Source organism: Pristis pectinata, chromosome 2 (genome assembly GCF_009764475.1).
Source record: "Pristis pectinata isolate sPriPec2 chromosome 2, sPriPec2.1.pri, whole genome shotgun sequence".
NCBI classification, from domain to species: Eukaryota; Metazoa; Chordata; class Chondrichthyes; order Rhinopristiformes; family Pristidae; genus Pristis; species Pristis pectinata.
Genome location: NC_067406.1, coordinates 115,611,576 through 115,633,428, shown reverse-complemented (window position 1 = coordinate 115,633,428; position 21,853 = coordinate 115,611,576). Strand labels below are relative to the sequence as shown.

Sequence of the window (21,853 nt, the reverse complement as noted above, 5' to 3'; positions counted from 1 at the left end):
ATTCATGTTTGCCGATGCCATACTAAGCAATGTAGGTGGGAGCAGGAAGTCACAAAGCATTCCTAAATCAAGTCCATAGGCAGAACTATGGAAAAACAAAATGCAAGGTGCCAGTCAGTGGATGGGTGGTTGGGGGGGGGGGGGGGGGGGGTGGAGAAGAGGGCGGAGAAAGAGACAGGGAGGGAAGTGAAAGTCACAGATCACACTGGAAGACCAGAGCATTTTCCAAAAAAATGGAGAAGGTTCAAGAAAAAAAAGACACTGGGAGATGTCAGCAGTTAATTCACTGAACAAAAAAATGGTCAGTTACCAAAAAACCTTAAATAGGTAGTTCATTTAATTTTGAACTTCACCTCAAGACAGGTGGAGTATAACAGTGGATATTGTGTGATAGACAGACAAAGCCCTAGTTCAAAAACTGGTGTCAGTCCTGGACATCATAGCTGGCAAAGATACACTAGCCTTAAAAAGGGGCACAGTGAAGATTCACCAGAATGGCATTGGGACTAACTTTTCCATCCCAAGATTGAAAAGTGTTTATGACTGAAAATATGGATAAGGTGGTTAAAATCTGTTTCTTGTGGTGAGCCCAGGAAATAATGCAGGAGTTCGCAAGATCTCTGTACTAACATCTCCTGGACCAGAACTTCAAATACCCAAGCTCAAATTTCTGGGCTCCCCACAAGAAATAGATTTTAGACCTCAAAATTGGTGGATATGGAGAGCTTGGATTTTAACAATTTTTATTTAAAAAACAATTACTTCTAGGTTTAGGATTATAGCCTTAGACTATGTCGCCCTCTGGTGTTGTACAATTGAAAATGCAGCATCCCACCTGCACATGTACTGGATAGTCACTGGACCAGGATTAAAGTATGCACACTGCATCACCCTTCTCTAATTCCAAGCATTTTGCTTCAAATTCCTCTTGATAATCCAAGCAGCTCATGAAGTGCAAAATTATGACTTCCTAGCTTTGTGACTAATCCATTTTAAATTTGCCAAAGATAAAACAACCAACAATATACACATCACCATTAGAGCAAGAGGAATTAATATAGATATCCCTCCTCACCTCCAACAAGTTCAACTATTTTGTTGAAGATGAACAATTTTTCTAAGTAAAAACGTTTACTAGTTAACAATAAAACTGGCAGTCCCTATACAAAAATTTAGTTTTTCCATAATCAAAACTTCCTACTTCAGAAAGGAAAGGGTGAAGATTTTTATAAATAAAATAGACTTTACCGAAAATTCTGAATAGCTGGTAACCAGAGCATTAAATGTACCAGGCTGCCTTGTCACGTTGGGAATTGATGTATTTATTGTTTTTTTGTCTTGCTGAGATGGTCTTTGCAATAAGTCCGGCAACTTGCTTGTATTTGGAGTCTAACAAACAGGAAAAAGTCAAACCTTCCTTCAATGCTCTTTATTTGAATGTTAAGAGCACCTATGCACTTTCTGAAAAGTATTAGCAGTCAAAACAATCCAAGGTACTTATAAAGCTAGTGAAAAATGATCTCCAACTTTCACTTGGAAACTATGAAGTGATATTCTATATCAATGCCATTCCAGCATAATGTTCATTAAATCACACCAATGGGTAGCTACTTTGTTTAAACAGCAGGCTTTATTGTTCATCTCCTGTGCAGGAGATTTAAGGTTGACAGTAAAATCCATCAAGTATTTGCTTCTCCTGCCTACTCCATTTTTGTTTGAAGACATTGGCTTTCAAAATACAATGAATAATTTTAGATGGCAAATGTTCATTACTTTCAGTCATCTGGGACCACTGAAGTCTTCCATTTGTTGTGACAATAAATAATTTTCCCAGCCCAGCCTTGATGCTGACCATAACAACTAATACCCCCCCGGCTGACCAGCTAATTCTGCAGTGATCACAAAGTGAGCTTTCAAACTTTGCTTTCTACAGGGCTTAATCACATGTTGCTGATTCCAACTGAACTAATACTAAAACACTTAAAGATTAGAAATTTAAAAACATTCACAGGCCTAAGTTACCAAAAAGTTACCATACAGCTGAGAGCAAGCACAATCATGGACGCATATAGAACAAAACATTCAGATTTTGGGAAGGATTAGAAAATTTCAGGTGATCAAAATCAGAAATGGAAATTCAAAAAGAAACCAAGGCATTCAGTTACAGATATATCTTTCATGACCTCAGGACTGCCAAAACAACTTCATAATTAAATGAAGGACTTATGATAGTGACTGCACTTTAAAATGTAGAAAATGCACTAGCTAGTTTGTATTGGAGATAATGTTATTGTAATGGACTGCTAAATATTGGCCAGGACACCTGAAATAGCTCCCCAATAGGAATATAGGTGTCAGGCATTTAAAATAATGCGTGATCTTTTACCTTGGGCACAATTTCCTACATCCCACAAAATACTGCTACGCATTTTTATTTTAAAACATCCACCTGACAAGGCAGACACCCGTTTCATGTCTCAGCCAAAAGACCACCTTGCACACTTCAGTATTCCACCTGGGACATGAACTGATGCTACCTGGTATTTACAGCATCTTTATTTTAGCACTTGGAATACTAAGGCACGAAACAAATAAGAGTCCTCTTAATACTGAAGGGAATTATACCATTCCCCAAATAAAAGGAAATTGTATGCAGATCAGTGAATTTTAAATAAATACCATTTCTTTCACAGAAGCCTGATGACTGAATAATTAGATAATGTTTTGTTTCAAAAACAGTGTCCCAAAAATTACAATCATGCTGAATTTAAGTATTGGGCCCAAGAATAATAAGTGCTGCAAATTGTTTACATCACATACTAAATTCAATTATTCCAAATCTCAGTTTTTGACTTAGTACATTTTACAGTCCAAAAGGTTCCAGTTCAATTTAGTTTGTTGTTGGGGAAGTACTATCTAGTATTATTTCAGCAGATGCATCTTCCAGATCATGTGAACACATACAAAAATTTATAAGCCTCATTTACTAAATGAGTTTACCTAGTCTTATTTGGCAGATTGACAAATTCATTTTGGAAATCTTGTACAGGGTCTACAAAACAGTTATTCATAATTAACATTCCCTTGTGGATAAAAAACTGACCTTTCGTGCTGAAAGCGGTGGTTTTCCTGCTTGGTTACAAGTGCTTCCACTATTCATAATAGTTGAAGTTCCATTTAACTGTAAAGAGAAAATGGGAGTTTGAATACAAACCTCAGTCTGAAATTTACACAAGTCATTTCATGTACTACCTGTAAAACAAGATTTCTCATAATAAGTTTCCAGATACATTCATTTTGTCTCCATCATTATGCAACTGTCTAACAGTTCAGGATTCACATGGATGACTGCCAAAATCACAATGACAATAGTTTAAAAGTTAAATAGAACCAAACCTGTTTGAAAAAAAGTTCAGTTAAAACTTCAAACCAAAATGACATGCATGTTTGTGATAGCAATATTGAAGTAAAAACAAACCATGCCAAAAATGTGAGACCTGTAGCAGAAATTTCTAGTCCATGAAAAGTTTTTCCATTATGTTTTTTCCAATGTGCAAGGAAGTCAATGATATTAACAGTTGGATTCTAATTCAAATAAACAATTTAATGCAATTTTCATTCCAAGGAAGCTATTCATCCTGTCTGAGGAATGCTTCATTTAGGGCATAACCAGCAACTGGTGATAATGCACTAGTGACCTTCCAAATTTTAATGCTGACATGCTCAATACCAGAGGTCCTGAATTACAGACACCCCTTTTCAGGTTATTGCTGTACTCAGATTCTTGGAGAAATCAAGTAACTGGAAGATAAGCTATTTTTGGCAAGTTCTGTTGAGATTCTTAATAAAAGTTATACACCTGCAGAAATAACTATAACAAATACATATACACAGTTATAAAGCTTAAATAGATGCCCAGAAGCCAAGAAATTACAGCTGTCCAGTAAAGAATATATAGGAATGCTTGCTTTGACAAATTCTTAGTACAAGCTTTCTTCAATGAATAAAATTTCTTCAGATTCTAAACTTCTTGAATAATAACACTTTATATTTTTACTTGAATAATATGTTGACTTTGCTACAATTTTTTTTATATATACACAGACATCAACTTGAAACTCTTTCCACAAAAGCTGCCTAACAGTATTTCCAGTACTTTGATCATCTCCTTCCCCTCCACCAAAATTTCCACAGTCTGCAGCTTAGATGTTCAAGACATATCACATTTTGTTCCATTGTGCAACTCAATCACTGGATATACATTATCCACTACCATTAATAACAGGAAATGGTAGACAGGTTAAACCAATGCTTAGCATTGGTGTTGACAATAATTGTTCAAATAATATGCAAGAACTTGTAACAATCTTTATCACAAGGGACAAAGTACTGGAAAAACTGATAGGATTAAAGGCAAACAAATTGGCAGGACCTGATGGCCTGCATCCAATGATTTAAAGAAAGTAGCTACAGTGATGGCAAAGCCATTGGTTTGAAGTTTTTCCAAAGTTCAGTAAGGTACCAATGGATTGGGGAAAAAAAGAACAAAACAGAACATAGAAATCACAAATGCAATTCCCTTGAGGACAAAGATTGCAAGGTAAGGGAACCTTGGATGTCTAGAGAGGTAGTGAATTTATAGACAAGAAAAAAAAGCATATGCAAGGTTTAGGAAGCCAAAATCAAACTGAGCCCTTGAGGATTATAAAGCTAGAAAAGAACTCAGGAGGGAATTGGGAGAGCCAGGAGAGGTCATGAAAAGTCTTTGGCAAGTAGGATTAAAGAGAACTCCAAGGCAATCTATACATCCATCAAGAGCAAGAGGATTACTAGGAAGAGGGTAGGACCACTCACAAATAAAGGATGGAGCACGTGCTTGGAGGCAGAAGATGTGGGCAAAGTCCTAAAGTGAGTACTTTGCAAAAATATTCACTGAGGAGAAGCACATGGAGGATAGCAAGAAGAGTGTCTCAATGCCCTAGCCTATTAGCAAAAAAAAGAGGCAGTGTTGGGTCTCTTAGAGAACATTAAGGTGGACAAATCCCCAAGGCCTGATGGGATTACCCTAGGTTATTGAGACGGACAAGAGATGAGATTGCTGAGGCCTTGACCAAGATCTTTGTATTGTCTCTCGTCACAGTGGAGGTCCTGGAGGACTGGCAAGTAGCTAATGTTGTTCCACTACTCAAGAAAGGAAATTGGGATAATCCAGGAAACTATACACTGGTGAGTCTCAGTGGTAGGGAAGCTATTGGAACAGATTTTTAGGGATAGGATTGAGCATTTGGAAAAGCATGGGCTAATTAGGGACAGTCAACATAGCTTTGTGCAGGGCAAGTCATGTCTTACTAACTTGATCAAGTTTGAGGTGGTGAAGGTGATTGATGAAGGTAGAGCTGCAGATCTTGTCTATATGCATTTTAGCAAGGTGTTTGACAAAGTCCTTCTTGGTAGGCTCATCCAGAAGATGGAGATGCATGGGATCCCTAGTGAGTTGGCTATTTGGATTCTGAATTGGCTTGCCCATAGAAGATGGTTGTGATCAATGGGACTTACTCTGGCTGGAGATCTGTGACTAGTGGTGTTTCACAGAGATCTGTACTGGGACCTCTGCTGTTTGAGATATATACAAGTGACCTGGGTGAAAATGTGGATGGGTGGGTTAGTAAGTTCACAGACAATACAAAGATTGGGTGTTGTGGATAGTGTAGAAAACTGCCAAATGATACAGTGGGATATAGATCAGTTGTATATATGGGCGGAGAAATTGCAGATGGAGTGTAATCTGGTCAAGTGTGAGATGTTGTACTTTGAGATCAAATATAAATGGGACAGTACACTGTTAATGGCAAGACTCTTAACAGTGTTGATGTACAAAGGGATCTTGGGGTCCAAGTCCATAACTCCCTGGAAGTGGCTGCACAGGTTGATAGGGCGGTAAAGTCAGTGTGTGGCATGCTCTAGTTAGGATGCACCTGGAGTACTGCATTCAGTTCTGGTCACCCTATTATAGGAAGGATGTGGAGGCTTTGGAGAGGGTGCAGAAGTAGTTTCAGGATACTGCATGGATTAGAGGGCAATGTGCTACAAGGAGAGGTTAGACAAACTTGTTGTTTTCTCTAGAGCAGAGACCAAGGGGAGACCCAATAAAAGTTTATAGGATTATGAGAGGCATAGACAACTGGCACCCTTTTTCGCCAGGGTCGAAATGTCTCATATAGAGGGCATGTACTTAAGGTGAGATGAGGCAAGTTCAAAGGAGATATGCAGTGCAAGTTGTTTTTATTTAAATACAGAGTGGAGGGTGCCTGGAATGCACTGCCAGGGGTGGTATTGAAGGCAAAAACTATAGAAATGTTTTAGACTTAGGTAGGCACTTGAAGGTGCAGAGAATGGAGGGATATGGACATTGTGTAGGCAGAAGTGAATAGTTTAGTTAGACAATTACTAGTTTAATTAGCTCAACACATAGTTCCTGTGCTGTACTGTTCCATGTTCAAGGGAGGACCTATACACTTCTTAGCTATTTATTGTTGGCAGGAGGCTGAAGTCTATAATTGAGAAGTGACTAGTCATTTAGAAAAGCTAAATATAATCAAACCAAGTCACTGTTTAATCAAAGTCAAGTCACAATTAACAAATTTGATAGTCTTTTGAGGATGTAGCAAGCAGAGTCAATAGCGGGGAATATATGCATTTGGATTACCATAAGGAATTTGCTAATGTGCCACATAAAAGGCTGATGCACAAGGCAAGAGGTGATGGTATTCAGGAGGGTAGAGGAAAGAGGTTAGTATGGATTAAGGACCAGTTATCAAAGTTGGAGTAATTGGGTCTTTTAGGCTAGAAGGATGTAATTAGTGGAGTGCCCTAAGGATCACTGCTCAGCCCTCAAATTATTTACCATTTATATTAATGGACTAGAGAACAGGGTAGAAGGCACAGGATCCAAGTTTGCAGGTGACACTAAAATAGCAAGGAGGGCATGTTACCATGAGCATATCTGGACTCAACAGGATAGATAGGTTGAGTGAATGGGTGAAAACTTGGCAAATGAAGTTCAGCATAGGAAAGTGCGAGGTCATGCAATTCAGCAAGAGATATCAAAAGGCAGACTTATCTAAATGGAGAGAGAGATTGTAAATAAGTACAGAAGGATCTGGGTGTTCCTGTACTTTAATTACAGAAGTTAACAGATAAGCACAGCAAGTAGTTCAAAAGGCATGTTGGGTTTCATTGCAAGGGGGTTAGAGTTTAGGAACAAGTATTGTTAGAATTGTACAGGTTGTTGGTGAGGCTACACCTGGAGTTATGTGCACAGTTTTGGTCCCCTTATTCGAGAAAGGATTAAGTACTGGAGGCAGTCCAACAGATTTACTAGACCAACTATTGAGATGGAAAGGGTTGTCCTCATGTGTGGCCAAAGTTAGATCTGCATTCTTCAGACAAGAAGAATGAGGAATAATCTTATTTAAACATACAAGACTAAGGGCCAGACAGAGGAGACATTGAAATGATTCCACTAGTGGGAGAATTCTGAACAAGGGGGTCATAATTACAAGATAATGGGGTGAACATTTAAAACAGGTGTATGGAATTTTGTTTGGCAGTGGGTAGCAAGTCTCTGGAATTCTCCATCCTGAAGGGATGTGAAGGCTAAATCATTGGAGACATTTAGAAGAAGTAGATACATTCTTGAAAGATCAGAATTCAGAGCTATATGGAAATAGCACACACTGGGGCAAGATCTGCCATGATCATACTGAATGGCAAGTCAGGATTGAGGGGCTGAGTAGCACACTCCTGGTTCTTTCTGCCTACAACAAATTGAATAATCTTTGCTACAACTACAGCAAGGTTAAAACCTACATGTTACTCACCCTTCTGATTTTGCTCTGTGGTGTATTTGATGGACCCAATGGCCTTTTTAAAGGAGTTTTACAGCCAATCCCTTCATCCTTCTTTATATACTGGAACTGGACCATAAGATAGGAGTCACAAGCAATACTTGAATTCCAATTGCACATGTCAAGTTTAGCTCTCCATAGTATTAAATGAAAGTACATATTTATCTTCTGAACCAAATCTGAACAAGAATTTTGTTTAATTTTTGAATAAAAAAAGTTAGGCAATTTTAAATGCAAGAATTTAAATGGTAAATTTTAAGTGTCCTTTACCCTAATTAGGGTCAAATCAGTTAAAAAAATGTACAAACTTCAAATTAAATTTGCAATATGGAATGATATTACTTAAATTCAATGACATACCTTTTGTTTTTCCTGTTCCCTCTTGAATCTATGCTGTTCCCACTGGTTAGCAATATAAGTTACAAATTTTTGACCGTTAACCATGAAGGGACAGCCTTGCTCAGTTTCCCATTTTTCAATGTTTAATTTCAATTCCTCTTCCAACTGAAGCAAAAGAAAACCCATAAATAGGTCATAACAATAGAACTGTAAATATGGAAACAAATTAGTGGCAGGAAATTAAAAATGAGTGAACATTCCTAGAAAAATATTACAAAAAATTCAATAATGTGCAAAAAAATCCCCCATATGTTTACCTTTGGTAGCTTCTTCTGGAGTTGAGTACGCTCCTTCTCCTCTCTCAGTAGAGTTCCACCTCTATTAGCATATTTGTTTGGATCAGATGCCTTCTTCTGTACAAGTCAAATTCATATGCAAATTTTCTTCAGTTTTATAACAGATTAAAATACTCTACAATACATTCCACCCAATTAAGTTACAAATATGAAGTCTACAAATATGAAAGTGAACAGTGATTTGTTATAATTATCAAGCAGCAGCATTTTTGTTTAGTGCAATAAAAATTCCTGTGCAACTTTTACTCATTTTAGAAGACCTTTTTGCTTTCATTTGTGAACACCAAATCTGCCATCAAATCAGCCAACTGAGTTTCTCAATTTAAACAGTCATTTGAGTAGTAATTTGATGAGATAGATCCTATTGCAATTGAAGGCATTTTAACTTGGCATCAATCCACCATCTGTGAGCAACCCATTTTAAAATACAGTTCTAATATATCAAGTTTTTCTAATTAGACTGGAAGAATTTCTTCATGTTCTGAAAAAAATGGAAACCTTTTAAAATACATCTGTTGTCCTTACACTCCCAAGTTCCACTATACATTAAAGTTACGTTGAAGGCAATTAGCAGAACCTCAAATAGAACAGTATGGGAACAGGCCTTTCAGCATACAATGTTTGTGCCAACCACAAGTCCAATTTAAACTAGCTCCATTTGCCTGCACATGGGCTACATCCCTCCATCTCTTGCCTGTTCACATGCCTGTAATTGCCTCTAAAGTGTTACCATCATATCTGCTTCCACCACTCCCCCAGCAGCACATGCCAGGCACCTACCTCTATAAAGATGAAAACCTCACCTCACAGATCTCCTTTAAGCTTTCCCCTCTCACCTTAAATCTATGCCGTCTAGTATGTGTCTTTTTCCCAGGGTGGAAATGTCTATCTACCCTATCTATGCTATCAAGTCACCCCTCAGCCTCAGACCCTCCACAGAAAACAATTAAAGTTTGTCCAATCTTTCCTTGCAGCTAATCTAGGCAACATCCTGGTGAATCCCTTCTGCATCCTCTCCAAAGCATCCACTTTCTTCCTGTAATGCACACAATACTCCAAATGTAGCCTAACCAAAGTTTTATACAGCTGCAACAAGACTTGCCAAATATGCTGTATGCCTCCTTTACCACCCTAACTACTTATGCTGCCACTTTCAGTGAGCTATGGACTTGCACCCAAAAGATCCTTCGGTATCTCAATGCTCCCTAAATAAACACCCCTAATTTATTGGATACAACAACCTGTTTGTAGAGCAATTGAATCTCAAGCAAAAACAAATTGCAGAATCTTGTGATGAATACAATTTGCATTTAAAATTGTGGTGACTTTTGTGCCCAGAAACACTGTTTAGACATTGCACCCATAGTCAGAATTGAACCCCAAGCTGAAAATGGCTTGGTACACCAAATACAGCACACTGTTGTCAAATCAGTTATTGTTTGCATCACAATTTAAGAGTCTCAAAAATGCCATGTCATTTTCATCTGAGCAATTAAAGTTAATTAAAGGAAGTAGTTTCCTTTTGGCCAAAACCAAAACTACTTCCCAAACTAACAATAATGACAAGAAAAATGAGCTTTCACTAGAGAATGTAGCCTGCATTTTAATTTAACACAAATTTGTTCTGACACATTGACAAAAATATTGTCAAAGAGACAAGACTGTGGTAAGCACTGGAATAGCTAACATTTGTATGAACCACCTCTGTAGTATTCATGAGGTAAAGTCATCAGATTTTAGTAATTTGATTAGGAAGCAAAATACAGTACCTCAAATTCTAGGAACATCTTCCACCAACGTTCCCATTTTTCAACATTATCAAACAATTCTTTGTGCTTTTCATAGTAGAGGGTGATCTTTAATAACTCTTCATCATGCACCTGCAGCAACTCTTCTGTGAAATTTTCTGTATGTGGATCACATTTATCATTAGACATGCAAAATTTGGAAGGAAATTCAAGCTATTGTAAGCAATACACAGCATTCCATAAGATATAGGAGCAGAATTATCCGAGGACTTCACCCATCACCTACAGCTCAACATAGATATTCACATTGGTCTTTGAGTGACTCATTCTCTAGTTACTCTTTTCCCCCAAATACACTAAAATATTTGGATTCTCCTTAATCTACCCTGCCAAAGCCATCTCCTGCCCTTTTTTGCCCTCTTATTTCCTTAAGTATATTCCTCCATCCCCTATACTCTCAGATTTACTTGATGCCAGTTGCCTGTATTTGACCCATACTTCCTGCCCAACCCCCCACCCCCCAGGGTTCCCTACTCCTGCCAGCTTTGCCCTTTAATCGAAAAGGAAGATTCAGACCTTGAACTCTTAAAAGCCTCCTGCTTTCCAGATACCTCTTTGCTTGCAAACAACCTACAATCAACTTTTGCAAGTTCCTGTCCAAATCAGAATTCACCTTGCTCCAATTTAGAACTTTAACTTGGACCAGTTCTGTCCTTTTCCATAAAGAGTTTAAAACTGATAGAACTATGGTCACTGATCCCAAAGTGCCCTCCTACTGACAAAATTTAGCAAAAATTTTTAAAGAAGCCTTATCAGTGGGTAAACTACCAGTCCTTCTACGAAGCAACTATTTCCCTACTTATTTCTCAGCTCCACCCATAAAGCCTCAATGGATGATCCCTCAGTATAGACTACTGCCATGATGATCTCCTTAATCAAAACTCAACTCCCCTTCTTTTCTGCCTGTAACACCTGTAGCCTGGAACATTAAGCTGCCAGTCCTGGCCCTCACTTACAATGTTTCTATAATGGCTATAATATCCCAGTCTTATGTATCTATCCAAGCCCCAAGTTCATCCACCTTACCCATCAGGCCTCTGGCACTGAAATAGATGCAATTTAGAACCAGTCTTTCCTCCCTGTCACCCTCCCACCCATCTTGTCTATTGAACTTGTTGTTCTTGACTTCTGGATCAACTTCCAGCTTCTCATGGCTTGGTATACCAAATACAGCACACTGGTGTCAAATCAGTTATTGTTTGCATCATAATTTAAGAGTCTCAAATATACCATGTCATTTATGTATTTCCTTATTGCCAAATGCAGATTAGAGAGCATTTCCATATAAAGCTCTGTTAAAGGCTTGACTGGACATTGGCTTGACATTGAATAACATGATTGAGAAGTAGCATAAATAAGATATGTTGTGAGAAAGAAAGTAAATGAAGACAAAGTAAATGAGAAACAGTAGACTAACATTAAGTAGCAGAAAGTTTGGAATTACAATAATGTTACAACTTTAAAGATTCAAACAAAATGGTTTTCACCATTACATTAAAAAGCACAGATCAAGGTACATGTTCCAAATGTTCAGGGAAAGAAAATTAGCATCATGAATGAATTAGTGGAAAGAAAGCAAAGAAAATTAGGCAGGATCAGATTAAACCATTGATATGTAGTAGGGTAAAGATGACTCAAGGGAATCTTTGTTTGTGGAAAGCAGAGCTTTCAAATGTCAGACTTTACAGCAATTTTCCCCTCAACATAATCATTTTACTGCCCACTCTGCCCTTACCCAAATTTCAGCACCCAGACACTTGGGCAAGGTTTATAATAGAGGCAGTTACAGAATAAAAATCTCTCTCAGCATGCTTTAACCTTATTCACAATTCTAGTAGGCAACCCTGTGCTGAACCACCATTCACACTGGCTATTCCCCTGGCCTTTAAATAAGTCATCTAACTACTGCCAGAGAATTTTGCATTTGGGAGCTATATCCATTGGGAACCAAGTCTAATCTATGCAAACTAATTTCACACCTTACACATAGCTAGCAAGGAGAAAGCATCTTGATCTCACTGCATCACCCAATGTTTATATGTTAATGAAAAAAAGTTGGAAGATTTTTGCTGGTGATAGCTGGGAACATAGTCATTGATGAACTTCTATTATAGGGTCTCATTCTTCAACAGAAGTAATCTTACTACAAAAGTAGTGAAAGAGAACAAGTAATCAGAACTGAATACCATGAAAAGGTGGCAAACATACAAGAGTGTGATATCAGTTAAATGTGGAATAGCTGACCTCCAATAGGATTATGTTTTGAAATATAACAAGCATAAAATTAGACAGACCACAAGATATAGGACCAGAATTAGGCCATTCAGCCCATTGAGTCTGCTCCACCATTCAATCATGACAGATTTTTTTCAAACCCTGTTCTCCTGCCTTCTCCCCATAACCCTTAACCCCCTTACCAATCAAGAACATATCAATTTCTACCTTAAATGCACCCAATGACTTAGCCTTCAGAGCCCTCTATGGCAACAAATTACAGATTCACCACCCTCTAGTGGAAGAAATTCCTCCTTCTCATTTCTAAAGGGACATCCCTTTATTCTGAGACAGTGCCCTTGGATCCTAGACTCTCCTACTAATGGAAACATCCTTTTCATAATCACTTTACCCAGGCCTCTCTGTATTTGGTAGGTTTTGATGAGATTTCCTCCTCACCCACCCGCCGCCCCCACCCCCCAATCCTTATGGACACCACTGAGTACAGGCTCCTCATACATAAAGCCTTTCATTCCTAGAATAGTTCTTGTGTATCTCCTCTGGAGGTTCTCCAGGACCTTCACATCTTTCCTTAAATACATGGCCCAAAATTACTCGCAATATTCTAGATGCAGTTTGACCAACACCTTATAAATCCTCAGCTTTTATATTCTAATCCTCTCAAAATGAATGCTAACATTGTATCTGCTTTCCTTACTACCAGCTCTTACTACCAGTTTACGTTAAAGGAATCCTGAACAAGGACTCCCAAGTCCCTTTGCACTTCTGATTTTTGAATTCTCTCACTTAGAAGATAGTTTTGGTAGGAAGAATAAAGGTGTAGACTATGATGCAGTGGGCAGACAATGAGCTATTAAGAACAAATGCTAAGTATACCATTCAGCAGGAAATCGAATTCTCTTTGTTTCTGGCTGTAGAGACACTTATCCCAGTAAGTGTGTAGCTTCTCTCGAAGCCCAGTGATGACTTGTTTGAGATTTTCAATCTTCTTTTGTTGAAGTTTTTCAAGGTTCTGCTGCAACTACAAGTCATTAAGGCATTACAATGTAACAGATAAACACAGAACCACAGTACATGCCAAGTTCCTTTGGGTACAATTTTTTTTTTGAATGCATTGCATCATCTTTAAGAGGAAGTCCAAATCACACTTGCAGATATAGGACAATAGTCATGAAAACATCCAAATAAGCAACATATTATAATTTATCTTTTACATGGACATGGGTCAGAATCTGCACAATTCCTTGGCAGTTGCAATTGTTGTGAAACCCACATTGGCCTTGGCCACCTCCCCATCACTAAGTAACTTAACTAAGTCAACTAAATTTCCACATTATGGATGCTCACATTCAACTTCACATTTGTCTGCAATTATTCATAGCAATTACAATTTTGTCTGTATAGTTCGTTATTTCCATTCATGTAAATTATAAGGATAGCAGAAACAAAATTTGATAAGATAACTGTGCAAACATTTGAGGATTCAATACCAACCACTGCATTGACTTGAGATAGAGAGCCTGTTGTATCCATATTTTGCTGCTCTGTAGGAATCTGCAATGTATTCCATAAAGAACGAATCTGTTCTTTCAGAGACTCCTGTGTTGTTATCAGTTCTTGCTTCCTCATCACCAACTGCAATTTTTTCGTAATTAAAAATGAGATCAATTATACAATGACAAATTTTTTTACTTCAGCAATTTAAATTGTTATTAAAATCCAAAAACTAAACCACTAACCTGTTTACGTAGCACCTCTAATGATTTAATGTTTTCATCAGAAAGGAAAAAAAGATCCTCTTGCTCTAGAACTGCATCCTTTTCAAATGTAGTATCAGGAACATGATCAATATCTGCCATGAGCTGTGTGATCTCACGTCGGAGCCCCAGGAAGATAGTCAAACGACGTTCCTGTGGAAAGCAAGGCATCAAGAAGATTTCTTCTTGAGTCAAAGCCAGCTATACACAAGCATACAAAATGCAACAGATTCAAATGTCAGTTTAAAATCTGTAAGATTGCACTAGACAGCTAAATATACCAAGGCACAATGTGGTTGAAGGGTAAAGCTCAGCATAATTCTTAAAAACTGATATTTGGCCCAATAGGGTGAGTGCATAGTTTGCAAAGTGATGCCCTTTGCATTGCAAAGAGCAGTGGGATGAATTACAATCAGTTTAGAACAGATGTTGGCTATAAAACCAGATGAATTTTCTAGGTTTAAAGTAAAAACTCATAGCAAAGGGTGGATAATTCATCTCATTTTTGCACAAAATATTTAATGTATTCAAAAACAATTGCTATCCAACAAATACTGTGATCAGTGTTTAAAATAACTCCCCCTCCCCTTCACAGACCAAAGTGTGGGCCGAAGGGCCTGTTTTGTGCTGTATGGTTCTATGGTTCAACATCCTAAAGTATGAGAAAAATACATTTGTTCAAACTTGAAGCCTTTGCATCTTGCTTATAATTCCACAGTGTTGTCAGAAAACTTAGAAATATTACATTTGTTCCCCTTAGATGAATCATTAATATACATTTAAGAGGCCCATGCACCAATCCCAGCTATACTCTATTTACTACCTGTCACTCTGAAGACGACACATCTGTTCCTACTATTTCCAGCCTGTCAACCAATTTTTAAATCTATTACACATCAATACCACACGATTTAACATTGCACTCAAACCTCAATACACTTGTTCAAACTTGACTCCCAAAAAGGCATGCTTGTCTACAAAGCAGGTTTGATGGAGTTGCATGCAATCTTGAAAAACTTCAGAAATTTAATGCAAAACAAAAGGTCAAAATCTTGCTCTCAGCACCTCCAATGACCACATTTATTTCGCAAATATACAGATCAAGATCACCCCCTTTAAAACCTTGTCATGGAAAGTCAAACCCAATTGCAAATCCAGTTTGCTTCCCTGCCCTCAAATAACCTGCTAACCATTGCTATTACAATTCATAGGTGTAGTTGCGAAGTATTGAAATCAAGCTGATAAAACAACGATAAAGCACCTTTTCTTTGGCTGTACTTATGATGTGATTTTTAAGCTCCTCTAGTTCTTGGAGGGAAGGAACTTTGCCGGTAGGAATATAGTAAGGTGTCTTGCAGAGGTCAGTACACAAAGCTTGATCTTCCTTTAGAAGCATTTCACACTCCTTCATTCGAACATCTTTCTCTTTAAGCAAAGCATCCACTTGATCTCTCAGTTCTTTTTCCAACTGAAGTGGAGTAGAACTTTCGTCAGCCTGGAGGATTAATGGACACAAATTAATTCAAGGTGCAACTAGTTACCCTACAAGCAATCATAATGGCCAAAATTAATTTTTGAGCTTGTGGGCTCTCCCAAAGGTTCTGCCAGAGTTGGTGGAATCAGATATCATATCATGTTTGAGAGACATTTAAAGACACCTTAAGGTATATGATAGAAGATTACAGTCCTAGTGCAGGCAAATGGATTAATACAGATAGGCTAATAGATTGACATGGACATGGTGGTCCTTAGTGCCCATTCAGCATTATATGACTTGGACACTAAATTGAAACAAAAGGTCATGTTGTAAACTATCCTTTGGAGAAAGAGGGTTAAAATGCTGGTTGCCTAAAATTGTTCAATATCAGGTCTCAAGGGCTGCAATGTGACCATACGAGATGCTTTTTTGTTTAGGCGTCAATGGAACAATGTAGGGGGTTTAAGAGGTCAGAATGGGAGCAGAACAGAAAATTAAAGTGAAAGGACTCAGGATTGCTTTTCGCAGACTTAACAGGGGTATTCTGCAAAGTGGTATCCAACCTTCATTTGGATTCAGATGTAGAAGGGGCCACATTGCAAGCACCGAATTAAAAATAAGTGAATTGCTACTTCACTTGGAAGGATTATTTGCATGCTTGAATGATAAGAAAAAACAAGGGGGATGTGCAGCATGTCCTGCAGTTGCTTGAGAAATGACCCAAGAAGGGGAGTGAGATTGAAGAGTAAACAGGAGTTGCAGAGGAACTGTTGCCTTGAAATGCTGAAGTGGGAGGAAAAAAGTTTTGCCTAGAGGTGGAATCTCACTAGGGTGATGGAACTTAAGGAAAATGATGAAGTTGGAGTTGAAGGGGAAGGTTGTGGGAAAATACCTTGTTTTGGCTGGGAGAGAGGACAAGAGCAAAAGTGTGGGAAATAGAGAGATCACAGGCAGCAAAAGTATTGATTGTTTAACACAGGCAAACAATGGTGGACAAAAGGAATTCACCAGGTGAAAAGAACTTCACCTCCACTCACTTTCTCCAAGTTAATAAGGTACAGCTATGGGAATGCAAATAGACAAGACAGAAGCAAGAGTAGGTCATTTAGCCCATTGCACCTGCTCCACCTTTCAACTGATCATTTATCTCAATATCATCTTTCTGCTTTCGAACGGGAGCAAGAGGCGAGCAAGTGGAATCAGCCGAGGAGTTCCGAACAGATAAGTTTTCTTTCCTAACAGTTCAGGGATAGCGGGGAGTAACTGCGCAGGCGCGTGACATCAGTCAGCAGCGCATGAACAGTTTAAAAAGACTGACATAACCAGCGGGCACTGTCAGAGTGGGCAGCAGTGATTGGGCATTTGGCTCAAGGGGCTTGGGCGTAAAGGGGCAAGGCAGGTGAGCAGCTGGTAGGTAAAGGCAAGGTTTACCTGTTACTGTTATAAATTTTAAGTAGGATAAAACTAGGTAGGGAAAGAATTAATTCAGATGGAGGACATGGTGGTGTGCTGCAGCTGCTTGATGTGAGAGCTAGTGGACCCTGCTGGGGTGCACAGTGACCACATCTGCAGTAAGTGCTTGAGGCTAGAGGAACTTCGGCTCAGAATTGATGAGCTGGAGTCACAACTTCAAACACTGCGAAGCATCAGGAAGTGGGAGAGTTATGTAGATACTGTGCATCAGGAGACAGTCACCCCCCCCACCCCCCCCCTGTTTAGAGCAGGTACTTCTAGGGTCCAGGAAGTAGATAGAAGGGTGACTGTCAGGGGAGAGAAAAGGAAGAAAGGGATCAGGCAGATAGTGCAGAGGACCCTGGAGGATATCCCCTCAATAACAGGTTTTCTGCTTTGGAAGCTGTAGAGGGGGATGACCTGCAGGGATCAAGCAGCAGTAGCCAGGTCTCTGGCACTGGGACTGGTCCTGCTGCTCAGAAGGGAAGGGAGGAGAAGAGGAGGGCAGTAGTGATAGGGGACTCGATAGAGAAACAAACAGGAGGTTCTGTGGAAATGAGCATGAATCCCAGATGGTGTTGCCTCCCAGGTGCCAGGGTCCAGGATGTCTCTGATCGGGTCCACAGTATTCTTGAGGAGGAGGGAGAACAGCCAGAAGTCATGATACATGTTGGTACCAACGACATAGGTAGGAAGAGGGATGAGGTCCTGAAAAGTGAGTTTAGGGAGCTAGGCAGAAGGCTGAAGAACAGGACCTCAAGGGTAGCAATCTCAGGATTGCTGCCAGTGCCACATGATAGTGAAGGTAGGAATAGGAGGAGATGGCAGATGAATATGTGGCTGAGGAGTTGGTGCAGGAGGGAAGGTTTTAGATTTCTGGAACATTGGGATCTCTTCTGGGGAAGGTGGGACCTGTACAGAGAGGATGGGTTACACCTGAACCCGAGGGGGGGGGGGGGGGGGGGGGGGCCAATATCCTTGCAGGCAGGTTTGCTAGGGTGGTTCAGGAGGGTTTAAACTAGTTTTCCAGGGGGATGGGAACCAAAGGGGTAGGTCAGAGGAAGAAGTGGATGGGGAAAAGTCAGATCTAACATGTAGAGGTGCTTTGAGGAAGGAGAAGCAGAGTACATGGTATAAAAGTCGAAAGGTGGATGGGCTAAAGTGCATTGACTTAAATGCAAGAAGTATCAGGAATAAGGGTGATGAACTGAGAGCTTGGATAAGTACATGGGACTATGATATTGTGGTTCTTAGAGACTTGGCTGTCACCAGGGCAGGAATGGATATTGAATATTCCTGGATTTCAGTGTTTTAAAAGGGATGGTGGCGGAGGGGGTGTGGAGGTGAAAAAAAGAGGGCAGCGATACTGGTCAGGGATACTATTACAGCTGCAGAAATGGTGGATAATGTAGAAGGATCCTCTGTACAGTCAGTATGGGTGGAAGTTAGGAACAAGAAAGCAGTTACTCTACTAGGAGTATTCTATAAGCACCCCTGGTAGCAGCAGGGATACTGAGGAGCAGATTGGGAGGCAGATTTTGGAAAGGTGCAAGAATAACAGGGTTATCATCATGGGAGACTTCAACTTCCCAAATATTGATTGGCACCTGCTTAGTGCCAAAGATTTAGACAGGGTGGAGTTTGTTAAGTGTGTCCAGGATGGATTCCTGTCACAGTATGTTGACAGGCTGACTAGAGGGAATGCCATCTCAGATCTAGTATTTGGTAAAGAACCAGGTCAGGTGACAGATCTCTCAGTAGGTGAGCATTTGAGGGACAGTGACCACTGCTCCATAACCTTTAGCATTGTCATGGACAAGGATAGGAGCAAAGAGGATGGGAAGATATTTAATTGAGGAAGGGCAAATTATGAGGCTATAAGGCTAGAACTTGAGCGTGTGAATTGGGATGACATTTTTGAAGGGAAATGTACTATGGAGATGTGGTCGATATTCAGGGACCTCTTGCAGGATGTTAGGGATAAATTTGTCCCAGTGAGGCAGAGAAAGAATGGCAGGGTGAAAGAACCATGGGTGACAAGAGAGGTGGAAAAACTAGTTAGGAAGAAGGCAGCATACATAACGTGTAGGCAGCAAGGATCAGATAGGGCTCTTGAGGAATATAGAGTAGCAAGAAAGGAACTTAAGGAGCTGAGGAGAGCAAGGGGACATGAAAAGGCTTTGGTGAGTAGGGTTAAGGAGAATCCCAAGGCTTTTTTCTCGTACGTGAAGAGCAGAAGGATGACGAGAGTAAAGGTAGGACCGATTAGAGACAAAGGTGGGAAGATGTGCCTGGAAGCTGTGGAAGTGGGAGGGGTTCTTAATGAATACTTCTCTTCAGTATTCACCAAAGAGAGGGGCCTTGATGATGCTGAGGACAGTGTTGGTAAGGTTAATGTTCTAGAGCATGTATCTATCAAGAGAGAGGATGTGTTGGAGCTGTTAGAAAATATTAGGACAGATAAGACCCTGGGGCCTGACAGAATATTCCCCAGGCTGCTTCGCAAGGTGAGGGAGGAGAATGCTGAACTGTTGACTAGGATCTTTGAGTCCTTTATCCACAGGAATGGTACCGGAGGATTGGAGGGTGGCAAATGTTGTCCTGTTATTCAAAAAAGGTAGTAGGGATAGTCCAGGGAATTACAGACCAGTGAGCCTTACATTTGTGGTGGGCAAGCTGTTGGAAAGGATTCCAAGAGAAGGGATCCATGAGCATTTAGAGAATCATGGACTGATTAGGGACAGCCAGCATGGCTTTGTGAAGGGCAGATCATGTCTCAAGCCTGATAGGGTTCTTTGAGGAGGTGACCAGGAAGATTGATGAGAGTAGTGCAGTAGATGTGATCTATGGATTTCAGTAAGGCATTTGACAAGGTTCACATGGTAGGCTTCTTCAGAAGGCCAGAGGGCATGGGATCTAGGGAGGCTTGGCCGTGTGGATTCAGAATTGGCTTGCCTATAGAATGCAGAGGGTTGTGGTGGAGGGAGTGCATTCAGATTGGAGGGCTGTGACTAGTGGTGTCCCACAAGGACCGGTTCTGGGACCTCTACTTTTTGTGATATTTATTAATGACTTGGATGAAGGGGTAGAAGGGTGGGTTAGCAAGTTTGCAGACGACACAAAGGTTGGTGGTGTTGTGGATAGTGTGGAGGGCTGTCGAAGCTTGCAGAGGGATATTGATAGGATGCAGAGCTGGGCTGAAAAATGGCAGATGGAGTTCAATCTGGAGAAATGTGAGGTGGTACACTTTGGAAGGACAAACTCCAAGGCAGAGTACAAGGTTAATGGCAGGATTCTGGGGAGTGTGGAGGAGCAGAGGGATCTGGGGGTTCATATCCACAGATCACTGAAAGTTGCCTCACAGGTGAATAGGGTAGTTATGAAAGCTAACATAAGCTTTCTTAAATCATGGGATTGAGTTTAAGAGCCTCAAGGTAATGAGGCAGCTCTACAAAACTCTGGTTAGACCACACTTGGAGTACTGTGTCCAGTTCTGGTCACCTCATTATAGGAAGGATGTGGAAGCATTGGAAAGGGTGCAGAGGAGATTTACCAGGATGCTGCCTGGATTGGAGAGTATAGATTATGAGGAGAGATTAAGGGAGCTAGGGCTTTACTCATTGGAGAGGATGATGAGGGGAGACATGATAGAGGTGTATAAAATATTAAGAGGAATAGATAGAGTGGACAGCCAGCACCTCTTTCCCAGAGCACTAATGCTCAATACAAGAGGGCATAGCTTCAAGGTAATGGGTGGGAAGTTCAAGGGAGATATCAGAGGGAGGTTTTTCACCCAGAGAGTGGTTGGTGCATGGAATGCACTGTCTGGGGTGGTGGAGGCAGATACGTTGGTCAAGTTCGAGAGATTCTTAGTTAAGCATATGGAGGAATTTAAAACAGGGGGATATATGGGAGGAAGGGGGTTTAGATAGTCTTAGGTGTGGTTTAAAGGTCAGCACAACATGGTGGGCCGAAAGGCCTGTATTGTGCTGTATTATTCTAAGGTTCTCTCCCTCAAAACCCTTTGCATCAAGAAACCTACCCACCTTTTTAAAAATATTCAGCAACAATATATCTACAAACCTGTGGTACACAGGTTCCACAGGAATTCTTGGTCAAGGACACCAAAATGGTAAATGCTTCAGGTGTAGTCTTGTCATGGCCCTGTATAACATTGAAAGACATCCTTCCTCTTGTAGTCAAATCCTCTTGCTATGAAGGCAAATTTCCCTCCTTAACTTGCAAGGATCTACAGAATTCCAGAAAATTATAGCCAATGGACCCACTATTTCCATATCTACCTTCTTTGGTATTCTGGGATGCAAGTTATTAGGCACTGGGGATTATCAGCTTTCGGTGCCATTAATTCCTCCAGGACTATTTTTGTACTTATACAATTTCAAATAACTACCTTCCTTCCCCATCTTCCCCCCCCACCCCCCAACCATCTACAGATGTAGCTGCACTTGTGGTTATATTTGTTTTTGCCTTGTCTCAACTATTTAAATTGCTATCTTGCCAA

General features: G+C 40.1%; 1 protein-coding gene across 2 annotated transcripts in view; it reads right to left on the bottom strand.

Moving 5' to 3' along the window:
* Positions 1-21,853, bottom strand: part of LOC127586717 (protein regulator of cytokinesis 1-like) — a 33,262-nt gene that overhangs the window by 6,233 nt on the left and 5,176 nt on the right. Inside the window, exons 4-13 of one of the 2 annotated variants that reach the window (XM_052044883.1) lie at positions 15,664-15,897; positions 14,385-14,555; positions 14,140-14,280; positions 13,522-13,666; positions 10,372-10,508; positions 8,564-8,659; positions 8,268-8,411; positions 7,881-7,976; positions 3,104-3,181; positions 1,249-1,389 (exon numbers count right to left, since the gene is read on the bottom strand). In XM_052044883.1, coding sequence (XP_051900843.1) covers positions 1,249-1,389; positions 3,104-3,181; positions 7,881-7,976; positions 8,268-8,411; positions 8,564-8,659; positions 10,372-10,508; positions 13,522-13,666; positions 14,140-14,280; positions 14,385-14,555; positions 15,664-15,897 — 1,383 coding nt within the window. The remainder of the gene's footprint in view (positions 1-1,248; positions 1,390-3,103; positions 3,182-7,880; positions 7,977-8,267; positions 8,412-8,563; positions 8,660-10,371; positions 10,509-13,521; positions 13,667-14,139; positions 14,281-14,384; positions 14,556-15,663; positions 15,898-21,853) is intronic. The other variant, XM_052044885.1, reaches the window with a different exon arrangement.